At 33.3% G+C, this 18,845-nt stretch overlaps 3 protein-coding genes and 1 long non-coding RNA gene across 5 annotated transcripts in view; 3 read left to right on the forward strand and 1 right to left on the reverse strand.

Moving 5' to 3' along the window:
- LOC114732231 (4-coumarate--CoA ligase) overlaps window positions 1-3,964 on the forward strand; it is a 26,891-nt gene extending 22,927 nt beyond the window's left edge. For both annotated transcript variants that reach the window (XM_028919526.1, XM_028919525.1), the window contains 4 exons: window positions 329-527; window positions 1,584-1,797; window positions 2,114-2,216; window positions 3,632-3,964. In XM_028919526.1, the coding sequence (XP_028775359.1) occupies window positions 329-527; window positions 1,584-1,797; window positions 2,114-2,216; window positions 3,632-3,742 (627 nt within the window). In that variant the 3' untranslated portion in view covers window positions 3,743-3,964. The remainder of the gene's footprint in view (window positions 1-328; window positions 528-1,583; window positions 1,798-2,113; window positions 2,217-3,631) is intronic.
- The window catches only part of LOC114732234 (uncharacterized), a 22,412-nt gene extending 3,567 nt beyond the window's left edge, over window positions 1-18,845 (reverse strand). The window contains exon 1 of the long non-coding RNA XR_003738970.1: window positions 18,769-18,845. This is a non-coding gene — a long non-coding RNA (uncharacterized LOC114732234). The remainder of the gene's footprint in view (window positions 1-18,768) is intronic.
- LOC114732232 (4-coumarate--CoA ligase 1-like) lies at window positions 5,840-8,374 on the forward strand. The gene is made up of 5 exons (XM_028919528.1): window positions 5,840-6,874; window positions 7,018-7,216; window positions 7,316-7,529; window positions 7,669-7,771; window positions 8,264-8,374. The coding sequence occupies exons 1-5, from the start codon at window positions 5,840-5,842 to the stop codon at window positions 8,372-8,374; spliced, it is 1,662 nt and encodes a 553-aa protein (XP_028775361.1).
- Window positions 11,613-18,822, forward strand: LOC114732230 (4-coumarate--CoA ligase). The gene is made up of 5 exons (XM_028919524.1): window positions 11,613-12,608; window positions 12,723-12,918; window positions 16,345-16,558; window positions 16,833-16,935; window positions 18,496-18,822. Exons 1-5 carry the CDS (start codon window positions 11,613-11,615, stop codon window positions 18,613-18,615), a joined length of 1,629 nt encoding a protein of 542 aa, XP_028775357.1. The 3' UTR covers window positions 18,616-18,822.

Genomic DNA, 18,845 nt, shown 5'->3' on the forward strand with positions numbered 1-18,845 from the left:
AGAAAATGTATCAAAAAAATATTTAGTATGAGAGATTATTTGTTATATGAGATTAGACAAACCTATATATATGGAATTGAGAAATACTATTGGAGAAAGATGGCATTCCCCAATTCTACTTTTATGGATTTGTTTAGTCTTATATAATAAGTAATTATTTATAATAAATATTTTTTAATAATTTTTTTAACTACAATCTTAATTTTCATCTCTCATTTTTAACTGTTTTTGTACCAGGGGGATCTAAAAGTTTGTCCTGGAAATTGATTGCTGGTAGTTTATTCTTAATATATACATTTGGAAACTCTGAATGATGGTGAAAGTGCAGGGTTATGGAATGACGGAGGCAGGGCCAGTGCTGTCAATGAGCTTAGCGTTTGCGAAAGAGGCGTATGGGGTAAAATCAGGTGCGTGTGGGACCGTCGTAAGAAACGCCGAGATGAAGATCGTCGACCTTAACTCCGGCGCATCCCTTGGCCGCAACCAACCCGGTGAGATTTGCGTCAGAGGACATCAGATCATGAAAGGTACGTATACAAATACAACCTCCTGTCCTAATTATAAGAGTCAATTAACTAATTTGAGGAGATGAAAGAAGTAAGTTGAGTTAGTTATTTGTTCTAAATAGGTGTTGTCTTTCCTAAAACATCATTACTAATCAAGTGTATTAACTAGAACTATAATTATTAGAAGGATTATCTTGGAAAAAATTGAATAAATATGAGAGGCAAAATAGATTGAGATCTTATATTTAGGATTAAAATAAAAATCAAACAGAGTCTTATATTAAAGACCGGAGGTAGTATTTTTTTAACGTGCGAAAATGGAATGAAATGAACAAGGAAATTAAATTTAAAAAAATGCTTTTCTGAAAATGCAACATGTGTTATAGGTCTTTAAATAAAAATTAATAAGACAAAATAGTCATTTCCAATTAATTGATGATTAATTAAATATTCATCCAAAGACGTCTGCAGAACTGTATAGTGTATACTCATTCAAAGGGGACTGAATTTTACTCAATTTCACGGGGAGACCACATTACATACACACGCATATTCCTTTCTATTCACAATGTAAGTCACTTTAGCTAATTATTAGAACATAAAAATGTTGTTAATTCATTAAATCGATTTCAAATTGAAAGTTTTTTCCAACTTTACCTATATTAAAAAAGGTTGTGAAAGAGAGAGAAAAATAAAAGGAGGCACATTATATTTAAACATTAGTTGTAAGGATAAAATTGACAAATAAATATTAATTACTCTTTAAGTAGTTTATATTTCGGATTTAGCCATTTTTTAGAAGCCACTTATATTATAGACCGAACGGAGTAATTATACTGATAGATACATGTATGTATCATTATTAATGCACGATGTTGCAGATCATAAATGTTGTGAAGTAGAGCTAGAATGATTATGACTTATCAGAATAGTACTCTATATATATATATATATACACACACTATTCGGTCTTAATTATAAAATTTTGTTTGTAGTTTATAAACGAGATTTTATAATTAGTATCAGAAGTTAGTATACAGTAACAATGGATCAAGTGGGTGATGATGACGTGGACAGGTTACATAAACGATCCAGAGGCAACGAAGAGAACAATAGACGAAAAGGGATGGCTGCACACAGGTGATATTGGTTACATAGACGATGATGAAGAGCTGTTCATTGTGGATCGCTTAAAGGAACTCATCAAATACAAAGGCTTCCAAGTTGCTCCTGCCGAGCTTGAGGCTCTCCTCATTTCTCATCCTTCCATTTCTGATGCTGCCGTTGTTCCGTACATGCACACACCCTTACTTATTTCCTTCTCTCATCTCGTTCGTTCTTATATACATCACACACACCTACATTATATTTTGATCGGGCGAGTACAGTGAGGAACTCTGTTTTACTATATATGGTCTTTGATACAAGGTTTAATGTGTAGTTTACATTGAACTAAAAATTGCATTTTATATTAAGAATCAGAGGTGCTGATTTAAATTATAAATTATATCTTATATTAAAGATCAAAAGTTGCATATATATATATATATAGATTATGATTGAATTGGTTAGAATGAGTTAGGGGTTGACTGGTTTTCATGGTGCAGGATGAAAGATGAAGCTGCAGGAGAAGTTCCAGTTGCTTTTGTCGTTACATCAAATGGTTCTAGGGTCTCCGAAGATGAAATCAAGCATTACATCTCCAAACAGGCAATGTCACTTTTCTTATACTTCATGCTATATACTTCTCACTCTCACTTTCATTTGTTAGATATAAATTAACTTGTTTTCATAAAAAAAAAAAGGAAAAAGAGGAGAAAATCGTTTTGTGGTCTTCAAAAGAAATGTAATTATTAAAAAAAAATTATCATAACATGTGAATTATAAGTTTTCATAAAGAAAATGACGACAAAATCCATGATGCTCACTTATTATTTGGATTTTTTAGTGGTAGTTATATTAATTCCTTGAAACCTCACAGTAATTCTCCTAAAAGCTTCATATATGTGCATATATATATATATATTATGTTTTCTTCTTTTGGCGAAAATTTGGGATCATATATTCTTAAATTTTTAAGATTTCTAATAAACTAGACTGATTACAATCACAAGAAGAAGTCAACCCATCGCACCAGAATGAACATACACGTACCTCCGCTTGATGTTTTCCTTTCCCCTTTCGTCTCTTCCCATAACGACGGAGGGGCGCTGCTTGCCTCTGTATCTTGTCCAGCAGCTTTAAATATATGAGGGCAGAACTTCCCAAGAGTTAGGTGAAACTTTACTAGCTTGATAAGCCAAGACTTGAATTAGGGTGTCACCATAAAGATTTTTGTGTTCCTGTTGTTATCCCCACACACCTAAAAAGCCACAGCTACATATTAATTGATTGGCCAAAATCATACACTCCACATCATAAGATCTAATTTTTTGAATGTGTTTATTTTTTTTTATAATATTCTCTTTGAATTTGTTTGAATATTTAATGCATTATTACTTATTTTATTCTTAATTTAATACATTTAATTAATTTTTTTTATTTATCTCACTGGTACTCTCTCACATTTACCCATTTATATATAGGGGTATATTTAAAAAAAATTACATTTCCTACATATTAATTACTTTTAACTAATTTTAACTGTTTTTTTAAACCACGCAATTTAATTAAAATAATCTTGTAATAAAGGACGGAGAGAGTATACATGTCGAGTAAGAAAATTAATTTGAATTGACACTTTCGGAGAAACAAAAATTGAATTTTTACTAGTAGGTTTGTTGAAGAACTTGCTTAACACTATATGCAGAATAATTTGTAAACTTCTAGAGTTTCGCTAAGAATTTTATACAAGTCCTCGTGTAATATACGAGTAAAATTTAAAACATGATAGCTTATCCAATGTTTTTGTACAAGTCCTTTTAGATACGTATTAATAATAAATTAAATTTAACCAATTAATTAGTTTTTTTTTACTTACCTAAACTCGTCTGTAATTTTTTTCAAATAACCATTGTTGAACATTTGAAATTCAATGATCTTAAAAGTAAGCAGCATTTTCTAATGCTCTTTCGTTATTGTTAGTGAACTTCGGCTTTTTTTTTTTTTGGTGGTTGTTTGAGCAGGTTGTATTTTACAAGAGAATCAATAGGGTCATCTTCGTAAACTCGATTCCAAAGGCCCCCAGTGGCAAGATATTGCGCAAAGACCTAAGAGCAAGACTCATACCAAGTTAGGCCTGTTAGGTCCAAATCCCAGCCCACACAAATATGGGCCCAAATGACCCGGCCTGGTATGTTACGGGGTGTAGTGTTGTTGTTGTACTTGTTATGATGGTGATGATGATGCGTGTAAATGTGGAATGTGAGAGGAAAACTCATCCAAGGTGTCACACTTAATTTACTCATAAATTATTGTATAATTGGAGTGACTATAAATAAATGCAATATTTTGACCAAGCTCTCTTGCATCCAACCAGGTAGTTTGAATTAGGGGTTGGTCAGTGAACAATGGATTTAGAAATACAATACTCCCTCCATTACTTATGATAAGAAACAATCTCATTTAATTATTTCTTATCTAAAATTTTAAGCTAATATTTTTATTTTTACTGTTATTGTATATATTCACTTGTTATTTCTCTGCAATAAATTTTCACTCATTATCTCCTATGTACTTTTTGTATAAATATAATAAGGTATAATTGAATCTACGTGTATGTATATATTAGCATTTATTCTTTTTACCTAAATTTAATTAGCATTTTGAACCATGCGATTTTGATGGTTTCTTATAAAAAGGAACCAGGAAGTATAAAATAAATAGATAGTTATTTATTTTTAACGATAGAAAAGAAAGTAGTTTGTTATTTGTAACCATCCAACTACTTTGGTTAATTTCTCGAGTGGATTATAAAAATTCTCGACAACATTATGTGAAATCCTAATTTCTTAAATGTTGGGATTTTGCAATCCGATAACACTAAAAGTTTCTCTCAAATCTTGTTAAATGTGAGATTGTGAATCCAAATCATTTATAAGGAATATTTGTTTGAATTATGACAACAAAATCCTATTATTTAGATTATATGCTAGTTAGACTAAAAAGGTTTCAGCTTTTCAAGGTAAAAGAAAAAGGAGCAATCCTTTTTCTACCAAAAAAAAAAAGAAAAGAAAAAGAAAGGTATACGCGGAAAATGATTTTAGGGGAAATACTTTTAATTAAGCTCATCAATGATCAAGTAAATTAAAAAAAAAAAAAGAGGGGACACAGTAACCAACAGAAGGTTGGTGGTAGTATATAGATCGAATTGAAACTGTGGGCTAAGAGCTCTGGTTCTATTTATAAAGCACTTCCAGTATATTTTATATAGATTAAGAAAAATCTTAAACCGTGTTAACTCTTCATTAAAATATGATGACTTTTTAACTTTATCTTTATTTAATATATACACATTTTAAAAAAAATAACTATTTACACTATAATAAATAAATAGTAAAATAGTACATTCATACTAAAACTTTAATGAAGTGATTTATAAATAACACAAAAAAAACCTTCTCTTTCTGGAGAAAGCTAGGCTGTTATGGAGATCATAAATTGGAGTCAAAGCAAGAGACTTAAAAAGGTGAGAGAGAGAGAGAGATATATATATATATATTTTATATACAAAGTACTCCTCCGGTCCTAATTATAAGACCCAATTGACTTATTTGAGGAGATTAAGGAAGTAAGTTAAGTTGGTTATTTATAATAAATAAGTGTTGTTATTCCTAAAATATCCTTACTAATTAAGTATATTAGCTAAAACTATCATTATTAGAAGGATTATCTTGGAAAAAAATGCATAAATATAAAAGAGAAAATGGATTGAGTCTTATAATTAGGACCAAATAAAAAGTCAAATTGGGTCTTATAATAAGGACCGGAGGAGTAAAAGATATTAATTGGGTCATTTTGTATGAATTTGAAAGTGGAGAGAATCCAACTCCCATTTTGTACATATGTGAGCGCCGTTTAGTGTCTTTAGTACACGTGGAAGTTTCTTTTGACTTTTTAATTCGATCCATTTTTTTTTCCAGAAAGGAAGAAAAAGGCCTTCAGCATTAGGCAGAAGATGGAAGAAAACTGGGATATATAAGTTGAGAGTTGACATTGGTAGAATTTGAAACTGGGATTTATACGCTGACAAGTGTCCACCTTGACCTCTTCCTTATTCTCCACGTACGTTTTCATCAAATATCGAGCTCCTTTCTGAAACCATAACGGGCTCTAATTCACTCGCTTGGTCCCCATATATGGAGCTTCTCAAATCCAAGGCCACCAAACAACAAATGGAAACGGAAGCGGAAACAGGAATTGCATGTGATGATGAATTCATTTTCCGTTCTAAACTGCCTGATATTTGCATCCCGACCCACCTCCCACTTCATTCTTATTGTTTCCAGAATTTTTTGCAATTCAAACACCGTCCCTGTTTGATCAACACCAAAACCAACCAGACATTCACCTACGCCGATGTCCAGCTTATTGCCGCAAAAGTCGCCTCCGCTCTCAACGACCTTGGGGTCCGACAAGGCCACGTCATCATGCTTCTCCTTCAGAACTGTCCCGAATTCGTCTTCTCCTTCCTCGGAGCTTCCTCCCTCGGAGTCATCGTCACGACGGCCAACCCATTTTACACCGTAGCGGAGGTCGAAAAGCAAGCCACCGCTTCAAACACCACGCTGATCATCACGCACGAGTCCTTGCTCGAGAAGGTTAAGGATTTCGCGAGAGACAACAACGTCAAACTGGTGCTTATCGACGATGACGAGGCAACCCTGCCGCAGGAGGATATTATGTCTAATTTCGTACGGTTCTCCGATTTGATGAAGGCCGAGAAGAATAATATCCCTCCGGTGACGATATCTACGGAAGACGTCGTCGCGATGCCTTATTCATCAGGCACCACAGGGCTTCCCAAGGGAGTGATGCTAACCCACAAAGGCCTGGTCACAAATGTGGCTCAACTGGTTGACGGAGAAAACCCTAATTTGTATTTGGAGAAGGAGGATGTGATTGCTTGCGTTTGTCCTCTGTTCCACAGTTATTCGTTGTTTACCATTCTACTATGTGGGCTTCGAGTCGGTGCTGCTATTTTGATCATACCCAAGTTTGAAATAGCGACGATGTTAGAGTTGGTTCAGAAACACAACGTAACGGTTGCGCCGTTCGTGCCGCCCATTCTGCTGGCCATAGTTAATTACCCAAACCTGCAACAATACGACGTCTCGTCGATAAGGATGATCATGTGCGGGGCAGCCCCCTTGCGGAAAGAGCTTGAAGATGCAGTGAAGGCTAAGCTTCCTAACGCTAGTCTTGCACAGGTAAGTTTTGTTCATTGGTTTTCAGTGCATGCAAATGTACGTTAATGACTCGCAGAAGCGGGACCAAGCTAGCTGTTCATTTTCCAATGTAAGTAATTGCATAGATTTACATTTAATTTGAAGTAAGAGATGTGAAAGTGCAGGCTTATGGGATGACGGAGGCTGGTCCAGCGGTGGCCATGAGCCTAGCGTTTGCTAAAGAGGCTTGCGAGGTGAAATCAGGTGCGTGCGGGAGCATAGTAAGAAACGCTGAGATGAAGATCGTTGATCCTGAGACTGGCATATCCCTTGCCCGGAATCAAGCGGGCGAGATTTGTGTTCGAGGCAATCAGATTATGAAAGGTGCGTCAGTAACAACGGCAACTACACACACACACACACATGCAGAGAGTTGGGATGAGAAATGATGGAGAGTGACAGAAACAAACACTTGGTGTGCAGGTTATGTAAACGATTCAGAAGCAACAAAGAGAACAATAGATGAAAGAGGATGGCTGCACACAGGTGATATTGGATATGTGGACGATGATGAAGAGCTGTTCATAGTGGATCGTTTAAAGGAAGTCATCAAATACAAGGGCTTTCAAGTTGCTCCTGCTGAGCTTGAAGCTCTTCTTCTTTCTCATCCTTCCATTTCTGATGCTGCTGTTCTCCCGTATCTACATATTTCCTTAGCTTCTTTCTTCCTCATCCCATGCATTTTATATCATAAATTGAAGAATCATATATTTGTAATTTACTAATTTATAACTAACTAGGGCTGGCTGGCTGGCTGGCTGGTTGGTTGGTTTCAGGATGAAAGATGAAGTTGCAGGAGAGGCTCCTGTTGCGTTTGTTGTGAAATCAGAAGGTTTCAACATCTCTGAAGATCAAATCATGGAGTACATCTCTGAGAAGGTACTTATACTTTTAAACGTGTAATCACATCACTTAATTTTGCCCTATAATGTTTCTATTCCTTTGTTAAAATGGTCTCAAGTGCGTCTCAGAATAATTTTGTTAAAAAAGGAATTTATTTCTGCTCTGCATGCTTCAAGAAACAGGCCATAATGATCGTTCTTTGAGAGATTTTTTTGTTTTTTGTTTTCCTCAAAATAATGTCCCTCTTACTTGTAATAAAGTTTCTAAGATACTCCTCCGGTTCTTAATATATGACCTAATTCTTGAATTAATTTTGGACCAAAATATAAGACTTATTTATCATATTTATTAATTTATTTTAAATTACCACTATGGATGCTCCCTCAATCATAATCAAATGAGGAAGGGAGGGAGGATATTAAGAGTATATATGATTTATTTAATGAATATTAGAATTTGTGTTAAATATGTGAGTTAAGCTTGGGTTTCATTTTTGGGTGAAACAAATTTGGGTTTTTTGTGCGACAGGTGGTGTATTACAAGAGAATCAAGAGGGTCTTCTTCGTGGGCTCTATTCCAAGGTCACCCTCCGGCAAGATTCTGCGCAAAGACCTAAGAGCAAGGCTCCCCAACGAGTGATGCCTGCTAGGCCCAATATGAAACTCCCTGCCAATGTTGAGGCCCGGTTTGGTAGGCCCATGAAGCTTTTTTTTCCCCCAAAAAAGAAATGTGATGCGGAACTCCCAAGAATAGTTCCAAACACAAAAAAACAAGTATACATTTAAGCTATACTAAAATAGTGACATAAGTTCGCTCAAATGAATGATGAAATTAAAGGTCAAGGTGCATAATTTTAATCTTGAATTTTTTCTAGGCACGCTGATGATGACCCCGAAATATTAAAAGGGCGGCAAAATATTATTATCATTTAAGTATTAAAAGGGTGAATATTATGAGGAGAAAATTGTCTTATAATGAGTTGTCTCCAGGTCCATCCTCAACTATGTGGCAAGCTTTTTTTTTGTTGTTGTCAATTTTAATAAGAGTAAAATTTTAAAAAATCAATTTAATACATTTTTTATACGAAAATGTACTACAAATGATTTATATTAATTAAGGACCAGAATGGTAATTTTTTTATTCGCGTAATATGAATAGTTTTTTTTAAGTAGTTGTATTCAAGGGCAATGACCTATGACTTGATGATGAAAAATTGAAAAGTCACCAATTTTATTTCGTAAATATTACCTCCAGTTTTAATTATAAGATTTAATTTATAATACAATTTACAATGTAAGTCAGATCTTATATTTAAAACAGAAAGTAGGATTGGGTAGTAGTTTTAAAAGTGAGGAATCTGCCATCAAGACTTTCCAAGGGTACGTGACACTGACTCCAAAACGTTTTTAGGTTATCTGATAATATAAGTTAATTTATCGATATCATCAGTGTATCATCATCACCATCTTTTTCTAATATATAAAAGCAATTTTTTTAAGCCATGGCTTGGCTTATGTAGAATAGTAAAAAATTTTCTAAAACCAGAGAATCTACATTTGGGGTTTTGAATTTTAAAATTAGAATTTCACTCCGATTAAAAATCACATATAATCATTTATGTTAATATATATATAATATAATATAATAAATCACGTCATTTACAATTCATGAATCGCAATAATAAATTTTTCAGGAATTTATACATATAGAAAGAGAATGATGATAACGGTGCATAGTGGTTAGTCATCACCATAATTAAATAATTTGACGATTTTTTTTTATAATCATTTGACGATTTTTGTTTAATATTTGAAGTATGTGATCTCTTCTATCTTCTTAATTAATTCTTTTTAAGATGATAATTGAAGCGTATAGACTTTATAAATTTTCATAAGGATTCCATGTTCAGCCAGCCCTCCTCCCACACCTCATAGTCTCCCATATACAGGTTGACCAGATTAGATAATGAATTCTTAAATGGTTAAACATTAAAAATAAAAGAGAATTACAATGAGATTTTAAAGAAAAAAATAATTACTAAAAAGTCCCAACAAACGACTTGTAATGATAATTTTCAGAATAAGAAATGACAACTTTTGAAACTTATTTTGTAATTATTTTTTTCTTTGAGACCTCATCGTAATTCTCCCTAAAAATAATGTGTGTGTGTGTGTTTTTTTTTTTTTTTTGCAAAAAAATAATAATGCACGTTAAACTATCAAGGCTTCTGTCCGGTTATTCTCATATGTTATTGTCTCCCCTTTTATGTCCGTTGATCTACCTATTTTTCAATGACGAACTATATGTGTAATTTTTATTTGATTAAACTAGTTAATCTAAGAAATACCATTTTCTAATAGACCTAATTGACTAATTTAAATAGATCAAGGATGTTAGTTAAATAGTTAATATAATATATATTTTTGTAAACTACACTAAGCATTTTTTTAATTCTCCCTCTCTCTTTTAATTATTGTTAGATGAATATTAATAGGATTAATTTGAAAAAAATTGATAAACATGTGAAATATTACCTCCGGTTCTAATTATAAGATCTCGTTTGTAGATTACAAACGAGATCTTATAATTAGGACCGGAAGTAGTAGGTTTTACATATAGGACTAATATCAACTCCTCAATTAGCTCATACATTAAAGACCGAAGAAGTATAATTTAAAATAATTATATCGTAAATATCATTCCATTTTGAAAATTGTAATAAATATATTATCATACTTCACTAATGTGATGTTTCTATATGTGTTCATGCTTCGTATTACCATCAACGCATTTTGAATTTCGATTACCGCACAGTGAGTGACATAATGACTTCATGCTGTCTTTAATGAAACTGAAAAACCTTTTAAATCGTAAATATTTTCTATAATTTTTTCCCAAAAACTATTTTCCATGATTAATTAATTCATTAAATGGCAATTGTAATTAAACATTCTTTTAACTATTACATGGTCCGAGTTTATTTTATGTTAGTTTTTTCATATTAACTGATTCGCCTGTGATATTATATATGTAACAGATATTTTGATTATAGGGTTAATAAATTCAAAAATTTTAAATCAAGTTTGAGCTTTCTTTCATTTTCAATGAAATTGCCAATGTATTCATCCCTCCCCTTCATTCTGTCGGAACATTTTGGAAAATTTGCCCTAATTTTCTATATATAGTATATTAATTATTCCTTTGAAAAAACTGTGCTCCATCTTTTTTAATTTATAAGTCATTAATTATTTAAATATACACCTTTCACAATATATAAGGCATATTGTGGATTATGTAGGACAAAGCCAAGGACTAATTAGTTTAAAGGTGTAGAAATTACACGAGTCACTATTTTTTCCGAACAATTTTTTTTTTTTTGCATTGCTAGGGATTAACCTCTTAACAACATGTTTAAGAGACTCGATTACAAATTCCACATCTAATTAGTTAAGTTGAAAGGGATTAGGAATTGTTGTTCCAACAATTTTGAAGAAAAGAAAAATATACCAATATTGTATTGATGATGAGGTTTTTTTTCTTTTTTGGGCAACATATAGATGATAAGTTTAAATGTTATAAATATTATTGGTTGGCAAAAAAAATGTTAAATGTTATTGATAAATTGATTAAATTTTTTAATCCTTATACATACTGACCGAAATCTGTGATTCTCCTTGTAAATAATCTGTGATGTCACAATCCACCAACATCATTAAGATTTATTCTAGGCTATTTGGTGCCAGTAATAAGGGGGGATCCCCACACACCCATACCCACCAACCTCCATTTTCACATCGTATTGTTCTAATCTCCTACTTCATTTCTCTCTCTCCCTTCTTTCTCTTTGTGTGTTCAGCAAACTGATCTGCAGTTTTTAATGGAAGCTCCTCCGACGGAATTCATCTTCCGGTCGAGGCTCCCCGACATTTACATTCCAACCCATCTTCCTCTCCACTCCTACGTCTTTGAGAACATATCTCAGGTCAAAGATCGACCCTGCCTTATCAACGGCGACACCGGCGAGATCTTTACCTATGCCGACGTTGAGCTCACCGCCCGCCGTGTCGCCGCTGGACTCAGCAAAATCGGCATCCGACAAGGTGATGTCATCATGCTGGTGCTCCGGAACTGTCCCCAGTTCGCTATGGCCTTCCTGGGAGCCTCCTTCGCCGGCGCGGCGGTAACCACCGCGAACCCCTTATTCACTCCGGCCGAGCTGGCAAAACAAGCCACGGCGTCCAAGTCGAAGCTGATCATAACCCAAGCGGCTTTCGTTGAGAAAATCAAGGATTTCGCGGGTACACATGGCGTTTCGCTCATGTGCATTGATTCTACTTTTCCAGAAAAGGAAGGTATTTTACATTTCTCTCAACTCACCCAAGCCAACGAAGCTGATATGCCGGCCGTCAAGATCAGCCCTGACGACGTCGTGGCACTGCCGTATTCCTCCGGCACCTCCGGCGTCCCGAAGGGTGTGATGCTAACGCACAAGAATCTGGTAACCTTCGGCGCTCAGCTCGTGGACGGCGAAAACCCGAATCAGTACACCACCAGCGACGACTTGCATATCTGTGTGCTTCCATTGTTCCATATCTATGCGCTTAACTCCATTCTGCTCTGTTGTATCCGAGCCGGAGCAGCCATTCTGATCGTGAGCAAATACGACGTCACCACGCTGTTGAGGATGATCGAGACTTACAAGGTGACGATGGCCTCGTTCGTGCCTCCCATCCTATTGAACATCGTGAAGAGTGAGGAAGTTGATCGGTACGACCTGTCGTCCATTAGGATGATCGTCACGGGAGCAGCGCCGGTGAGCATGGAGCTACAAGAAGCTCTGAGGGCTAAGCTTCCACACGCCGTGCTCGGACAGGTTGATTTAATAAATGATGTTCATTAAACACATATAATTGCGATTGATTTAATGGATTATAGAAGGGAATTAAAGTTAAAGTTAAATGAGGGATTAAATGAAATTAACGAGCAGGGATATGGGATGACGGAGGGTGGCCCTATATCGATAAGCCTGGCGTTTGCGAAGGAGCCGGCGGAGATGAAACCGGGTGCGTGCGGGTGCTTGATAAGGAACGCAGAGATGAAGATCGTGGACATTGAGACGGGAGCTTCGCTTCCAAGAAACAAAGCTGGTGAAATCTGCATCAGAGGAAATCAAGTTATGAAAGGTACACATTATTATTATCATTAATTAAGTTGAAATTATTAATTAATTGATTCATAATGTCGCCTGTGATTGTCGCTTCCATTAAAATTGGGAAAGTCCAAAGTCCAAACATGTACACACACCATATGCATGAGGTAGGCGTCCTGTTACATATGTTAATAAAAAATTATTAAATCCTTAATAAGTCATAGTATTATTTTGAATTTATTATGAATAATATATTTTATTTATCAAACTTTATTGGGACAGTCTCATTAAAAATCACCTGAAACAACGAAGTCAGGTTGATAAATTTTATAAACATCTAATTAGTTTATAGACATAACTTGATATTCGTGAATTTAGACATTTTGCCACATTATTTTAATATTTTACCACTCCTTTTTATTATTTTAAAGACACTTTTGTTCGAGTTAAATAAATATTTGTTATTGTGATATTTGAAAATAATAATTAGTATTACTATTTCTAATACTTAATATAAGAGTTAGATTATTAATTTATGAATATTAAAAAAAATTACTTGGAATTAATTAATTTTTTAAACACACTTGTTAATAATGTGTATTGGAACTATCATTTGATATTAAAAAAACCATTGTTTGGGGCTAAAATGTATCATATTGAAAACAAAATAATTTGGGATATTTATATTTTAGATTAAATTAAATTTCTTTATATTAATAGACGGGAGGAAATAATTGAAGGGGCCTGGTACTAACATAGGAGCAGGTAGGCATCAGGTAGGGGTACGTGGAGAATGAAGAAATGAGCCCATGAAACTTGGTGACCCATCTCCTTAGGCTAGACGTGGAAGTGCCTTTAAAAAGTATGTCATACAACTAATGCGCGCTAGGAATTAGTAGACGTCCTTATGGTGACATTTTCCGTCATGCTGACCTCACATCCTTGGTGGTGTTTTTTGTTTTTTTCTTTGTTTTTGGTTTAAAAGGGTTCAATTTACTTTCTAATTTCTATTATACTCCTCCGATTCTTAATATAAAACTCATTTAACTAATTTAATTAGATTAAAAATTTTAGATAAGTTAGTTAATTATAACAAAAGCAATACATTTTTCGTAAAACACCATAATTATCTTTCTTAATACCCCTATCTCTTCTAACTGATTATGGTTGATGGAGTATCCATAGAGGTAATTTAGAAAAAATTGATAAATATAATAAATGGGTCTCATATTTAGGATCAAAACCAATTCAAAAATTGAGTCCTATATTAAGGACCAGAGGAGTATGATTATATGCTATTATTCCTTTGACTCCACCATTTAAGATCTTACTAGTTAAAAGATGAATATTTTAGGGAAAGAATGATTGCATTTTTTACACAATAATAATAAACAATCAACTTATTAAATTTTTTAAAATAATTTAAATAGGTTTTACATAGGATGAAAAAAGATTTTCCTGAAACATAATCCCTGACCTAGCATCAGTCTTGACAAGATTCTTGCTATGTGGGACAAACGAGTCACCTAAGGAAGATTTTTTTAAAAAAGTGACGAAATAAACTATAAAACAGCTCACCGTTCACCACCCTAGTGGGGTTGGTGAGTTTTAGATGATATACGTAGACACAAATAGACCACTATTTGATAGCACTACCTCATGTTCTAATTATAAGAGTCAGTTGACTAATTTGAGGAGATTAAGGAAGTAAGTTGAGTTAGTTATTTGTCCTAAATAGGTGTTGTCTTTCCTAAAATATTCTTACTAATCAAGTGTATTGATTAAAATTATCATTATTATAAGGGTTACTTTAGAAAAAAAAAATATAAACATAAGAGACAAAGTAGATTGGGATCTTATATTCAGGACCAAAATAAAATTCAAATAGGATTTTATATTAAGAATCGGAGGTATTATATATTTTGATTATTGACATGTATGTGTGTAACGATCTACACAGTATGTCACTTTTATGATCTTAGCTTAAGCTTTTATATGGACTGACGTTGTGTTTATTTATTTTATTAAAAAGCTCACCAACACTTCTGAATAATTTTAATCTAATAGCAAACTTTATACATGTCCGTCCTACAAATAGAGAGAGAGAGAGAGAGAGAGAGAAGGAGGGAGAGAGAAACGTACATCAATTCCAGGGATGATCATCATCGAGTCTCCATCCTCACCAACCACCAAATGTTGAATTTTTTGGTTTTCCCTCGTTCTTAACATTAAAGGGTATTTGAGTGGTATACAAAATAAATATATAAAATGAGTTTTATCTTGATTTATATGAAAACACCTTTTAGAAGTAGTTTTTGCTGATTCTAAATATCCCTTAATGCCCCCTCAAGCTTAGATATTCAGGATTCCGAGATTATGAATAGGAATAGCTGCACGTACCTGTAGCTTGAATTTGAACTGATTAATCCCATCTCATATATTAAATATATAGTTATATATTTTTTCCGGTTCAAAATATAAGTTAAACTATATTCATTCACGTTTATCAAGAATTAGTTAAAATAAGTTTAAAATAATAAATTTGTAAGGCATGTGTTCTTGTTATCCAAATATGTTCTTGTTAATAAAGATAATAAGTAAAAAAATGCAATAAATCAATCAAAGAGAAAAAAAGAATATTTGGAGATAAAATTGGAAAAAAAATCATTAAATATTTAGGCAAAAATAAATGTTATCTTATAAAAAAAACCAAAACTGTTCAATAAAGTTTAGTTTATATTTTGAACCTACGTTGTTATTATTTATGGGCATAAAAAAACAAAATTGGTGAAGAAGAAGACAAGACTCAAAAGTGATGGAGTAAGATAATTGACATGCATTATCGTTGGGGGTTGGTGAGGTTATTGCCCGAAAATCAGTCCCAGAGAGGCCACATATGGAACCCGCTGGAGGCATAAAAAGGCATGCACCAACTACTAACTACACTTAATGAAGCTGGTAATAATAATAATGGTTGAATTTAAATTTAATTTAAATTAACTAACTCCATCAAATACTTAGATACTCCTCCTATCCTTAGTATAAGACTCATTTAACTAATTTGATTAGATTAAAGAAGTTAGGTAAGTTAGTTATTTATAAGAAATGTGGCATATTTTTCCTAAAATACTATAATCATCTTTCTTAATACCCCTTTTCTTCTTCTTGATTATAGTTGAGGGAGTATCCATAAAGGTAATTTAGAGAAAATTGATAAATATGAGAAATGAGTCTTATATTTAGAATCAAAATTAACTCAATAATGAGGTCCTATATTAAAGATCGGAGGAGTATATTAATCGTTATGACTGAGAGCTCACGTCGTAAATTAAAAGTATATATGGTTTGGTTTATATTAGAGGTGTCCGTGTCGTTAGGTTGTTGACTTGTATAAAGTTAGACAGAGATGCAAAAGTGGGTGGGATATTGACTTTGGATGTTGTGGTGGGGGGTTGGTAAGGGTACTTAAACGACCCGGAGGCGACGAAAACGACGATAGACCCAGAAGGATGGCTTCACACGGGGGACATAGGATACGTAGACGACGATGGGGAAGTGTTCATTGTGGACCGTTTGAAGGAGATCATCAAATACAAAGGCTTCCAGGTGGCTCCTGCTGAGCTGGAGGCTCTCCTCGTCTCCCACCCTCTCATCTCTGATGCTGCCGTTGTTCCGTGAGTTCCTCTTTCTAATTTCAATTTCATTACCTCTTTGTAATCATTTACAAGTTTTAAAGAATATGCTTCCCCTTCAATATAACACTTTTTTTTTTTTTACAAATTATGTTTTTAAAAGTGATTTTATAACATATGAATTAAATAGATGAGAGAATTTTGTCTCAACTTATATGAAATCATTTTTTTAAAAAAAGTATTTTCAGAGTAAGCAAACAACCATAATATATTATGAGGTAATTAATTTATTCTTGACATAATTTGGATTGATCAGGATGAAAGATGAGGCTGCGGGAGAGCTTCCAGTGGCATTTGTGGTGAGGTCAAACGGTTCTGAGATCTCTGAGGATGACATTAAACAATTCATTTCTCAACAGGTTCTTAATCTCCCCCTCGCTCCCTCTCTCCATCTCTTTTATTTTATTATTTTCGTTAATCAGATCTCCGTTATGCTTGCGTCCCAGACGTGATATAAAATTATAAATCATATTTTGATTTTGTGTGGCCGGCTTCGTAAACGGGTCAACAGACTGATACTTTTTTTTTTTTCCAAGGCCAATTAACATGTTATATTACTTACCAAAGCCGGCTCCAAGTGTCTGAAACGTATTAATTATTAAAAAAGTTAAAACTTTAATATAAGGGATTTTGTTGGCAGAAAAAAAATAGTGGGATTTTCATAAATCGTGTATGAGCATTAATTACAAATAAAATTGTTAGAGCTTCGTAAAGCCAGTAATTAATGATTTAATTTTTCCGTCTAGAGGTCGATTGGTCAGCCTTATTAGGAGAGAAATGATGTTTTTAGGATTCTTTGATTTATATTAATAGGGAAAAAACCAGTAGAGGCAAATTTATGAACTTTGTTTAGGGGGAAATTTTGGGAGAAATTTGTGGGAGTATGGAATTTGAGAATGTAATCTTCACTACATAGGAAATTAGAGATTTTTCGTGTGAACAATTAGATATTCAATTTGGATATGCTAATTCTAATTTACCAGTGGGACAATTTCCTTTTTTTTTCGCATGACAAATTAGGAAATTTGATTTGAAGTTGGAACTTTTCAGGTGGGAAAAACAATTTGGGGTTTTAATTAAGAGTAGTTGGCCAAAAAATCTCAATCTTCAGTGCATCGAATTTCAAAGATTTTCATAAATTATATCCATTATAAATTTTTAAATCATAAAACCAGAGTTAGTCCAAACAACCTATCCAGAAACTATATTTTATTCATAAACTTGTCCCATACAAAAATTTTGTTCCGTTTTGAAGTATTAATAAAACTTACGTACCGTCATCAGATCTAGAAGAGTATATAACGTCGGAATTAATCATCTGAAGTCAAAATTTTACGCCATTAACAAAGTTAATTATACACTACTCCCCGGTTTTATCATAAACACACAATAACAATATTGCGTAAATTAATAAAATTAGTTATCTTTTAAAAAATCAAAATTATCCACAATAAAAGTTATTAATTAGACAAGCTTCGTTAATTAATTAGAAAATTTTATGTTAGGAAATATTAGCTGAAAAAATAAACATTTTAGATGAACACATTTATATTATAGAAATATTATGGAGTTTCTTATAATAATCAAGAAGCATGAGGAATATTATATTATGCAATGTGCATGTTTAAATTTGTAACAACTTGCCTGTAAACTTGTGTGCTAAGATAAGCAACCACACGATGACTTGGCAACTCATCCTGCTTTATTTTATTTTAATTATCGATAGATATTATTAGATAGTTTAGATAGAACAAATTTGACTTAGTAGTTGGGATGTAACATTTTAATTTGAATATTTAAATTTAAAACGAGGCAGAGAAATTCTGATTTCGGAGAAGGTCGGTATGGTTTAGTTTCATAATTAGACAAATCACCTAATAATTGATTTTGATTGAAGGATATGCTTTGTCTTGTGGCAGGTGGTGTATTACAAGAGAATCCACAAGGTTATTTTCACAGACACTATTCCTAAAGCAGCCTCTGGCAAAATTCTGCGGAAGGATTTAAAAGCAAGGCTGCCATCAGATCTGGACAATTAATTAATTAACCTAATCCCACTGCAAATCAAATAAGGATTTAAAAAAATCAAGCCATGTGTATGAGTTTTTAATATATTATTAGCAGTTATATATTGTTTAATGTTTTCATTTGCTTTTGTATATGAGAGTTTGTTGCCATAAATGCAATTGGACATATAATGCAAATTAAAGTGCACACTTGAATAAATTGTATTAAAAGATACTTTACATTATACAAGTTCATATCGTTA

The sequence above is a fragment of the Neltuma alba genome, unplaced genomic scaffold (assembly GCF_004799145.2).
Source record: "Neltuma alba isolate B1F8T4 unplaced genomic scaffold, ASM479914v2 tig00012894_pilon, whole genome shotgun sequence".
Lineage (NCBI taxonomy): Eukaryota > Viridiplantae > Streptophyta > Magnoliopsida > Fabales > Fabaceae > Neltuma > Neltuma alba.